Consider the following 12,501-nt stretch of genomic DNA (forward strand, 5'->3'; position numbering starts at 1 on the left):
ATCCATTCAGTCATCATGTGCCTGCTTCAGAATCATGTTTCACCTGTTTCGTCTGTCTGGCGACACTGTCCAAAAGCACACATTAGTACAGCACGAGTAGAACAGGGTCAGTCGGTCACTGCCACGTGCCTGACAGTTATCTGACCTGGCGTGTCTGTCTGAAATGAGTTCATCGCTCTCTGAGGTGGAGTGGAGAGCAAGTGTCCGTGTGGAACAAGAGCAGCTGAGCATCACACAGCTTCTGAACTCCTCCTACCTCAGTGCAAAAGAGCAGAAAGACAACAGGTCCTCAGAGCAGAAGGACAGGAGGAGGATAACCGTGTTCTTTTACTGGACACATTGTGAATTGTCTGCTGTTACTACCGAAACTGTCATTTAGACAGACATTAGGAATCGTCCTGCTGTTAAGTTGCCGTGTGGGTTGAATCTGATGATATTCACGCGTTCAGATAGTGTCCGCTTGTGCACGTGTGCATGCGGCTGTGCGCACGTGCTTGCTTGGGAAATATAATGACTTTTCTGAGGGCTGACATGCAGAAAGGAAATGGATTCTATAAAATCTTGATGTTATTTGTTTGATAATAACATAAAATCCTTTTTTTTCAGTAAAAATAGTCTGTATAACAACATCCTTAAAGGGAAAGGTCACCGGAAAATGAAGACAATTTTAACACTTGTGCAACCCTGGTTTTAAAGGAACAGTTCACCTGTCTGTCATCATTTACTCTCCCTCAAGATGTTCCAAACCTCTCTTGAACACAAAAGAAGACATTGTTAAGAATGTGGGACAACTTGAGGGTGAGTAAATGATGACAGAAGGGTGAACTGTCCCTAGGGTTGCACTAGTGTTAAAATTGTGTGATACGATAAGCTGATAATTTTCATGTTCTGACTATTAACCAAGAAATTGCAGATTACAATTGTGTAAAGCTAAAATCAATCATTTTGAATGATACAAGTGAATTTAGGCATCACAAAATTATAATATTTAATATGAAACAGATTTTTGAGATTTGCATTATACAGTGTTGACAGCAGAAGTGTAATATAAATATAAAAATAGGGGAAATAAGCATGAACAATTAAATATCCAGAACCAAGTGATATAGACCCTTTTACAGTTGGTAAACAAGGTGACGTATTTGTGTGGGCGGGGCTTAGCTGGAGGCAGAAAGATTCCCCTCAACACTTGAACGAACGGAAGCTAGCGAGTTTTCTTAGCTTGTTTTTTTTAACAATGGCTGGAGAAAATCTGAATATATCTGCTTTATCTGAATATTTAAGGTCACTCACTGTCCGGGACCGTGATAATTATTTGAAAAAGCTAAATTTAACAGACGAAACCAGATTGGTCGACCCGTACACAATCACTCATTGGATGGACGATCTGACAGGATTACCTCCGATTGAGTGGCCTGACATCTACACTTACCTGATAGAGAAACCGAGCGTGTATAGTAAAGAGAAACTGAGGGCGTATAAATCCTTAGATTAAATAAAGAGTGACATTACAGTAAAATTATTATAAAGATGTAAATATTTTCTAGAAATAAAAATTCTGAAGACTGCAAATTAATTATAAACTTTATGTATTTATTCTTTCTTACCATGTTCTTAAATTCCGGTCACAATTAATCACAACAATGTATATAAAATGTTCTCCGTCGATTCTGGCAACCAACAACACAACAAGACGACATTTTAAGCTCCTTGAGTAGCCGACCCTGTGTTGGTTTGTATTAGCGGCCTCCAGTTTTCCGTTTGTTTTGCCTCCAGCTAGCGCCGTGACGTACCTGTGACGTCCGCGGAAAAGGGGTCTATACTGTTAAATTGGCCAAAGGTTCCAGAATATTAGGCATTCTTATTAAAGACGAGGTGTTTGTTTGTTTGTTTTGTTATATTAGCTAGATATAAATTAGTACTTATTTTATAGAATATAACTTTGAATTCTTCTCTGGCTAGATACTAGATTTACGCTTATAACAAAAATAGTTAATAATGTGGGCTGTTGGAACTTTGGAGGAAACAAGGGACTCTCTACCTCAAACACTTTTTATTCAGTTCTTCACCAACCCAGCTTCAATGAATGAAGATCCCCCCCCACCCGGTTCTTTTGTCCTCGTCATCCGTCTCTCACAGTGAACGGTTCAGAGTAGGGTGCCAGGCGGCTGTAGTCAGAATACTTATGAGCCGTCGTGTCCGGAGGGACAGGGATGACGTAGCCCACATCAGCGGTGCTTCACCAGTGTCTGTGAACCATGAATAGAATGGGTGGAACAATCCCAGCATGCACTGGGTGGCACAGTGTCGCTTGTGTTTTTGAAACTGAAGTGGAACCTTTGTTTGCTGAAAAAAGCAGTTGGTTATATTGATTTCATTGTGTTTGTTTTGTGTTTTGATCGATTTCAGCATTAACCCCTTGATGCATGAATTACATTTATATAAAATGAATATGATTGCACCATTTATATAGAGTTAAAAATGTAGTAAATTAGTGCTACGCTCTGCTTACATGCACAAGTGCATCCAGAATTTTCGATTTCGGTGCATCCCTAATGCAGTATATATATGCGTATTTAAAAAGTATGCAAATTTAATATCATCATTCTGAAGAGCATTTTTCTGATTAGATGGGTTATTTTAGACTTCTGCATATTCTTTTAATATTTCTGCTTTTTAAGTTTCCTGTTTATGCGGATGATCTGAGAGTTTGTCGTATGATCAAAATGCATAGTGCAGTTCATGTTCTAGAGGCAAACCCAATATTGCAGTGCCTATTAATAGCCTGGTACATGTTATACAAGGCTCTTTTGTTTTTCTTCTGCAAAACAACATCTATCCCAGAGCTGTTTTTTTTTTTTTTTTTGGTGCATCTATCAGTGCAAGGCAGGGTTACGTAGGTTACATGCTGGTCTAGGGTCAGAATGAGTCTCTCACATCGATGGTCAAAGATCTCATAGCCTCATTATTACCCTCAAATTGGGGGTTTGTTGCCGCTGTCATCAGTCATCATCCCGCTTTCCTCTGATGAATTATAGGAGGTTTGAGATGAGCTATAAGGAGACCGAGATGATCGTGAAGGCTTTTTTTGTAGGCAGGAGATTTCTGTGCCCTCCCTGGATCATTAAACTTGATAGAAATGAGTTATGACATTGCTCTTTTGGTTGTCTCATGTTTCTAAGTGCTTTTTCTGTATTTTGATCTGTGGTGGGCTCAGGTGGCTTTGAGCGGGTTCATAGAAACCTCTGAATGTGCAACATGGGGTCTCCTCACCCAACAGTGCTATTTTCAGTAACCGTATACACAGGAGTTTAAATGACTCATTGCTTCCTGTCTGTTTTTCGGGCTGGTTTTATGTACTTTCATTTACAGTCACAGTTGTAAGGATTAGATATGTGCCGGTATTCGGTAATGCGATTATATCACGTTAATGAATATGCACAATATTGTTATCGTGTGCACTTCTAAATACAGTGCATAATTATATATTACAAATTATTCATAATTTGGAATGCATTTTAAGAAAACTTTTCCCATCAACACCGCTGTATGCTGCTTGAAAGACTTGTGTGTGCTCTGATGTAAATAAGCATGCATGAGAAGCACATGAGGGAACATGTGAGAGACACTCTGAATGAAAGCACATTCACTCTCTGACAGCAGATGGCGCTAAACTGCAGAAAATGCAGCCGTTACCCTGGAAACCCCATAAATAAAGCAGCTGCTCTACTTTCTAAAAAGTATTTAAATAGCCATTAAGATTTGTGTATTTGCTTGCTATGATGTTCAGCACAGCGCCAAATACTTAAATATTTAGACTTAATAGGCTATTTGTTTTCAATGTTTTTTTTTACATTTTAATCTGGACCACAACATGCCCTAGATATTGTTTGAAAGTGTTTTGATTCTTTATTGTTTGTTCGCACTTTACATTAGGGCTTCATTAGTTAACATTAGTTCATTCATTAGTTAACATAAACTGCCAATGAAAAATTCTTCTAAACATTAATCTTTGGTATTCCAATATATAACATGTTGTTAAAATAGAAAGTTGCAACTGTGACATTTAATGAGCTAACATGAAATAATACTTTTTTTTTTTTTTAACAAAGATCAATAACTTGAACTGTTGCAATGTAGCTATTGCTCATTGTGAATGTTAATGCATTAACTAAGATTAACTAATGAGATCTTAAAGCGGTACCTATTGGTCTTTATAGTTCTTTTGTACTTTAATCTGTAATTAAAAGTTTTAACTTTTAAATATTTTTCTGTATTGCTTTATTGCATAGTTATTTTTGTTATAAGAAAAAAGTTATTAAACCTGTTATGCTGTATTATGACCACTTTTTTAAAACTACATTTCAATATCGTGATAATACTGTATAACGTGATAAAAGCATTGGCAATAAACCACAACATGACAATCCAGGATTTCATTTCATTAGAGAGCCAGGCTCCTTCAAAGAATAAAACCTGGTGAATGTGTCAGGTTCACTTACAAGTTAATTGACAACATTTTTCGTAATATCAGTTACCACATAACATAATTTTGATTTGTACCTTGTTAAAAAAAAAAAGCAAAAACCCAAATGAAAATCTGTGACGTGAATCAAGTTCATGAATCATTTCATATTGTTTTAACAAAAGGAGTTACTGTACATCTCTGCATTTAAACCCCTGAAATGCATAATATTGCAGTAATGTAACCACATTTATTATTTATTATTTGTGTGCCTGAAAGAAAATCTTTTGAAGGGATAGTCACCCCAAAAATTATAAATTCCTGATAATTTTCTCACCCTCAGGCCATCCAAGATGTTAGTGACTTTTTTCATCAGTTGAACAGTAAAGAAGATTTTTAGCTGAATCGTGGTACTTGGTGATTCATAAAATACAACGGTTACCATCACTCTTGAGAGTAAAAAACAAAGCATACAAGGCAAACCAAAATGAATACTCATGGCTCCTAATTATATACTGTGGTCTAATGAAGTGAAATGATCAGTCTGTGCAAGAAACTGAACATTATTTATAGGGCTGTCAACTTTAGTCGTTTAGTCGACTAATCGGTCGATGCCGTCTTGGTCGACTGACATTTATACTGGTCGACCTGTTGCATAATTTTTTTTCTTTTTTTTTCACCAATGAAGAAATTTTAATCGGTTTACTCCTTGATATTTATTCCTTTATTACCAGTTATATATTACTGTATTCTAAATATAATTAGCCTATGTTTTATCCCAAACTTTAAATGCTTTAATTTAGGCATAACAGCGAAAGAGTTTAGCCCACCACGTAAACACTCGGGAACCGCACCAGTGGCTGGCTGCACTGCTGCTTCGCTCTCAGTAAGGAAGGAAGTTTTGCTGTATTCATTTGGTTAGAACGCTAATCTTTTGTCTGGCTGCATAAAAAAAAAAAAATGACAAGACCTTTACTCCGAGGCTGTAGGTCTCACATCTGATTTGTGATCTTCGCTTATTGGAGACAGTTACATGACAGTTATGGCCCATTTTATCGATGCGGACTGTAAAATGAATAGCATTGTGTTAGAAACAAAGCAGATGGATGAAGCGCACATGGGAGAAAATGTTGCTGCGCGAATCACTCAAGTCGCGGACGCTTACCACATTCCACCAGAGAAGCGGGTGTCAGTGGTAAAGGACAACGCTGTCAACAGGCTCTCGGTGGAATTACTGAAGCGATCTGGTCAGTGGCCAGACGTGGAGTTGGTTAGGTGTGGTCAGGTGCACGATTGTGACTGTCACTATAGACCTAGGACAGAGCTCCTCACTTTGCAGTAAAAAAAAAATCACTTAATTTTCAAAAAAAAAAATTATTATTATTATAGTTTTATGTATATTTTTCATTGTTGTTTTATAAATGCTCTATGACAATTGTGTAATAAATGTTCAATCAAAATGCAAAACATTTAGTCGGCTGATGTTGCGCAGGACAGGACTTTGGTCGTCTAAGCATTTCTTTGGTTGACTACAGCCCTAATTATTTACAACATTATTACCTGTAATCCAACCGGAGAAATGTGTTTCTTTGCTGCGAATTGGTTATTTTGAACGGTTTGTTTCAATTAGTGTTGTCAAAAGACCCGGTACTTCGGTACCAAGTCGGTACAAAAAAAATGTAAATGTGACGGTAACAGGTTTCTTTAAGTACCGGTGGTACCGTGGACCCGGTCAACCCGGTTCTTGACGCATACAGTGCTATGAAGCAGAAAACGCGGACTGATCTCACAATCCAGTCATGAAAATGAAACTTACATTTTAATATGGACAGTCACGGAATTTGTCAAAGTTAGCATAAATGAATCAAATCAAATCTCCATATGGACCAATATCTAAATGTTAAGCTGCAAAAGTTGGTTTTAATATGAATCCTGCATGTTCTACTCCTCTCTGTGTGCTCTGTTTTTCATAATTATATTACTTGTAGAAGAACCTTAAACACAATTGTAAATAAGTATAAAGAATGGCTTTGGTTTTATTTTTAGTGATAAAAAGTGTGTATTTAGCATATTTTTGTGTTTCGCTTTGGTACCGAAATTGGTACCGAGACCGTGGATTTTCACTGGTATCGGTACCGAATACTGAAATTTTGGTACCGTGACAACACTTGTTTCAATGAACTGGTTCAAATAAGAGATTCACTACTTAATTTACCAAATCACACAATGACAGTAATGTGTATATACAGTTATAGTAAAGCACTGACTAATGATGTGAAAATGTAGACATTTTACATGCCTAAAGGATATAAAGTGAATAAATTACTCTGTCAACTCATCTTTTTACAAAAACAACGAGAAACCATAAAAACTTTAATTTCATCCCTTCATTCGGATGCTCTTAACATGAGGGTGATTTAATCAAAACCACATTTTTATTTTTGAGTGACTATCACTAAATGGACTAATAGTCATAAATTAGCAATTTACAATTGGCAATTTGCAACCCTTCCCCCACTGAATTCTGTCTTACCCAGAATCCTCTCTGCTTCCTTGCAGGAGTGTCCTCCCGCTTCCCGGACATCATGGCTGCTGGCACTCACTCTCCTGGAGGGCCCAATGGCATCATCAGGAGCCAGTCGTTCGCTGGCTTCAGCACCCTGCAGGAGAGACGCTCACGGTGAGGTCATCGGCCCTGTCAGAGGCTAAACCCCACCCCCCAGATGAGTTACTTTAGATGAATATAAAGCGTCAGTTTTGCCACTGTAGAAGACGAAATTGTAAACACCACACCCGTAATGATTGTTGAACTTTTTAAAACTCTGCTGCAATAACCACATTCACTTTTCTGGGATGACTTCCCAGTATTCCAGTAAACATTAAATTCATGTGACGCAGTGGATGCAGTAACGGCATTAAAGGGATGGTTTATATAACATGACGGAGTGCATCGTTAGTGGATGAACCTTAGGCAACAGCATGTGCTCATTTTACACAATGGCCTAGATTTACTGTAGCACTACTTCTAGTGTTTTGTTTTTTTTTGGACTGCGTGTGACACATTCAGACATGATTAGCCACCAACTGCCCCTGTGTTATTATGAAACAGGAATATTATAAGATGCTGTAGACTGTTACAAGAGAAGTAGTCTAAAAAGCACCCGGTCTTTTGACAAAAGTCTTAAATGTCAGTAAGCATCGAGGAAGAGTGACATTAGATGTACAACACTACAAGCTTTATCCACATATGACATGAATCCTTGAAGACTCCCAAAAGAGAAGAGGGTGGTTATTTGCATAGATATTACAGCGTAAAGTGCACTAAAATACCAAAACTAGACTGCATTAAATTCACTGGCTTTTACACCGGAAGCATTTCCAGACCATGTATCACTCCAAAAATTAAAAGAATAAAAATAAGAAATTATTTATTTTTATTATTTCAGTGTAATTGTGTATTATTAATTATTATAATTTTTAATCGTATTGTAATACATTTGGTCATTTTTAATTTTTGCAGTATCTGTTTTATATTTTATATATTTATATTCTAATTTCTAATTTCAAGATTCTCATTACTGTAATGATGTTGTGATTTTATTTTCTATATTTCATAGAATTAATTTTCTATGCAAATAACAAAAATAAAATGATCATTTTTAATAACTCTATCAGCATACATTAAAGGCAGTATGACAAATAAAATGTATTTTTCAATTTAAGTATTTATTATTGTTATTATTATTATGTTTACAAAAATTATCACTGTGCAAACAGATGTTTTTACAATGGCAACTGCCTGCAAAATAAATAAATAAAATACAAATATTAAATAATAATAATTTTAAATTGTCAACTGGTTGAGTGACAGCAAACTTTGATGCAATAAAGCTCAAATTAAAATCAAATGAGCAGCAGTGAAACACAGCAACTTTGATTTAATAAACGTCAGTGTGAAAAATATGTGGCGGACGAAGGACCTCCACATGTTCTTTTGAAGATTCCTTCACAACTGTTTGTGTTTTCAGGTGTAACTCCTTCATGGGGAACTCCGCAGTGCAGAAGAAGCCCACGTCAAAGCCCAGGAAGCCCCATCTGTCTGGGCACAAGTCGAGCAGCAGCAGCTCACGAGAGCCACAGCCCAAAAGAGTGGAAGAAGTTTACGGAGCCCTCAAACAAGGCCTGGAGTGAGTGCTGCTCACATTCCTCCTTTCACACAGATCTTCTCTCTCAACTCTTGCTACAATCAAACTGCATGCTCAGAATAGCTGTGATCAAATTGTTCCTGCATCATTCTCAAGTCTGTCATTTTCTCCTACTGTCAGTGAATATCTAGAGGTGCACCAAACAGAGCTGGATAAACTCACTTCCCTCATGAAAGACATGAAGAGGAACTCCAGACTGGTGAGACTGGATATGACATCACCAGGGTGCCTACACACTACAGTTACGCTGCGTCAGAGAACTGCAAATCTATTGATTTCAATGAGTTGTGAAGTCAAAGGCAGCAGAGAGGGATATAAACTCTCCAAAAACAAACCAGCAACTGTGAAACAATGTAGTGTAATGAAATGTTCAAAATTAATGTTGGTTGTTGGTTTAGTCAGAATAAAAGATCAGAAACTTTTGCAACCAATTCCAGGTGCAGTTCCAGCATCTACCAGCAGTAGCCAATGAGAGCATGCTAAACAGCTAAACAGTGATATAGATATCTGTGTAGGATTTAGTTTCTGTGGTTTCGATCTGTCCAATTCAGTGCATTCTGAACCCGTCTCTTTAAACCTCATCAAAATCCAGTCGGGTCAGTTTAATTCAACCTTCGGACTTTCTGTAGTGTGCAAGCTCCTTTACAAAGAATGATTATTAATGTCTGTGGAATGTATACCCTGCTGAAAAACTGAAAAGGAATTCAACAAGGACACATTATATTTGATTTATCATATAACTCTGAAACAACTAACATTGGTTCCACAAAGATACAAGGAGCAGTACAGCTGGTTTCAGGACTGATAATAATGAGAAAGCTTTCTTGAGTAGCAAATCATCAGGTCAGAATGATTTCTGAAGGATCATGTGACACTGAAGACTGGAGAGTTATGATGCTGATAATACAGCTTTGCATCACAGGAATTCATTAAATTTTAAACATAAAATGGAAAATAGTTATTTTAAATTGTAATAATATTTAGCAGTATTCTTTCTTTTTATTTTATTTTATTTTTTAACAAATGAATGAAAATAGAATTTGTGAGCATAGGAGATTTAGAAAAAACATAATGAAATAATGTATTTGAAGATCTAAAACTGCTTTAAATGAGGTGTTTTACTTGAGAAGCAACATTGTATGAGACATTAAAACTCGTTTTCAGAGAATGCAATTTTAATATGAGACATTTCGGCATACTCCAGTGGCAGATTTTTTAATTTTATTATTAACTAGTAAAAAAAAAAGAAATTAAAAACTCATTAAGAAGTCATTAATTGCAGTGCAGCATATGCTTTAGTGGGATGCTGGTGTCAAACTTTTTTTTTTTTTTTTTTTCTAAAAAAAGCAAGAAATGCCTTGTTAAGTATTTTCAGTACCTCATTAGTTTGATTGTTTTTGGGCCGGCATGACCAGCATTAAACAGGGCCACCAAACATGGATTGCATGCTGGTCTAAGATGGTCTTTTCAGCAGGGTTTTTGTCCAAATATAATTTTTTAAATACTAAAATGTTGATTTTCATAGCATTTCCACTGATTTCACATATCTTTTTTTTTTCTTCTTCAGGGTGTGCTGTATGATCTGGACAAGGTAGGGTCCCTAAACACACTATTGCTTCTTAACCTGTCTGAGGTGACCTGTATTAACCTTTCTAGGAAGTTTGAAGTCTGAAACATATGCTGCAGCTTTGCATAAACTATGTGCTGCATTGGTGCAGCAGTGATCCGTTATTGCACCACTGTAATTGCAGCTGATGTCAGCCGTGTTCAAAATTAGGGACTCTGAGCCGAGACTCATCCTTTTCTCTGTTTAGCCTTTTCATTTTCAGTGCATAACTTTACTTTTTGACATGTTCTCTTCTTGCTTCCTAGCAAATGAAGACCATAGAGCGTTACATGCGACGACTGGAGTTCCACATCAGCAAGGTGAAGTTCATGTCGTTTTAATGTATATATATATATAGAGTGTGTGTGCTTTTCGTTGTCTGTTTTATAGATTGGAAAAATGGAAGGCAGTACATCAAGTGAAAATAGTTTTCGTGTTTCCAATGAATGTCCCGACTCATTTCGAGTCTCCCAGTTTGACATTCTCCAGTGTCTGGAGTCCTGCTGTGTCCCCTTCTTCTAGCAGTGTGTTTTCGTGACATTACAGGTGGGCGTCTGCGGTAAACTACAGTGCTGATTGGCAACCCAGCAGCACATCTAGTCCCGAAGTAGCCATGGCAACCTGCCGATAGGAGCTTTGAGGCTGTTGAAGAGCAATTCATAGCTCAAATTAGCCCTACGCACTTCAAATTAGCCCCACGTTCAGCTAGCTCACTGGAACACTCTGAACTGCGTGGTAGTGTACGGATCTCAAAAATATTTTTTTTTGTTTTCGCCCTTGTAAAGAAGATTTTGAGTGTGACTTGCAGAAGTGTTTTGTTTCCTCCTGTGTTGTAAGCTGTTTATGGTTGCCAGTGGATCTAGGTCAAAGCAATTCCCCCGAGTGATGGACAAACCTCTGATGGTTCAGTCCAGGGTGTTAATGAGCGCGTGCATGTCTAAATAGGAGGGAAATGCATTTTCTTTATGATTGTGGCGAAACGAAAAGGGAAAGCTTGGATCTCAGATGAGTTCTCTTTAATACCTCAACTATTTCTCTCAGGCCGAATAAATATATAGCAACTGGACTCCTCCTTCACAGAATTTTCTCGTGAGGTTAAGACCTTAATAATCTCATATGTATCTTTGCTAAAGCTTCAGAAGAGATCTCAACATTTGCTCAGATTTGTAATACCCAGCACATTGATCTGCGAGAGCTTTGAGTAAAGAGTCCAGCCATTGCTGTGGAAAAACAAATGTCTATAATTATATCATTATTTCATGTATCTTTCACAGAAAGTATAGATAACTCCACCACAGGCTCTCAGCAGATGTTTGTGTTTTTAAAAATCAACTTTATAACTACCCTAGTTGTTCTGCTTGCCCATAGGAAGTTAGGCAACAGGAACAGGAAGTTTCAAAAGGCCTAAGCTTGCAGTTTATAATCGGTCTTTGAACCTCAAAGATGTTTGATGTGGGTGAATTATTATAGGTTTAATCTCTGTTTAGTAAGTCTGGCATCCCCCCTGAGTAGGGGTCTAAATCCTCTGATCACTGCTGATACATGCCCGTAAATTAAGAGGATCTTCCCCACTTCGTCCATGTTAAAAGTCCTCATTGTACAGTGATACATATTAATATGCCATGTGTGTGTGCACTGTTGGTCTCGTTCCGTCTGTTGTTTTTGTGCTGCGTGTTGACCAGCTGTGTATTCTTGGCTTGTTATTTGACTTAGTAGGTCTAATCCCAAACCCTGTATTTACGATGGACAGACAGAGGGCTGACAAACAGCTGCTCACACGCATGCATGGCTGAGTTGAGTCACGCCTTAGACCTCTTCTGTCATCCAAAAAGAAGTCATGCTCAAATAGATCAATGACTGTTTGCAGAAATGCATATCAGCTGTGTCACTCAGTTTTCCCCAGATGCATCATCTTCCACACCAACACACTTCTACACACCACACCACTAATACACTCACACATTATATTATGTTATGTTATGTTATGTTATGTTATGTTATGTTATGTTATATTATATTATGTAACCTAAAAAGAGTACTTATTATGGAAATAATGTACTTTAAAATAATAATCTGAACTGTGAATGTTTTTATTGTTTTAGACACATAGTTGAATGTTAATTTATATTAAATGCAATAAGCTGAACTTTAGTGCTTTTAGACCCACTTTAGGACTTAATTACATCTTAAATATGTGAATTCATAATTCGATTTTACAGCTGAAT

General features: G+C 37.1%; 1 protein-coding gene across 4 annotated transcripts in view; it reads left to right on the forward strand.

The window, feature by feature from the left end:
- The window catches only part of LOC113091828 (rho family-interacting cell polarization regulator 2), a 60,924-nt gene that overhangs the window by 32,909 nt on the left and 15,514 nt on the right, over window positions 1–12,501 (forward strand). For all 4 annotated transcript variants that reach the window (XM_026257470.1, XM_026257469.1, XM_026257472.1 and 1 more), the window contains exons 2-6: window positions 7,025–7,145; window positions 8,494–8,652; window positions 8,791–8,869; window positions 10,238–10,261; window positions 10,543–10,596. In XM_026257470.1, the coding sequence (XP_026113255.1) occupies window positions 7,025–7,145; window positions 8,494–8,652; window positions 8,791–8,869; window positions 10,238–10,261; window positions 10,543–10,596 (437 nt within the window). The remainder of the gene's footprint in view (window positions 1–7,024; window positions 7,146–8,493; window positions 8,653–8,790; window positions 8,870–10,237; window positions 10,262–10,542; window positions 10,597–12,501) is intronic.

The sequence above is a fragment of the Carassius auratus genome, unplaced genomic scaffold, assembly GCF_003368295.1.
Source record: "Carassius auratus strain Wakin unplaced genomic scaffold, ASM336829v1 scaf_tig00214327, whole genome shotgun sequence".
Classification (NCBI taxonomy): Eukaryota; Metazoa; Chordata; class Actinopteri; order Cypriniformes; family Cyprinidae; genus Carassius; species Carassius auratus.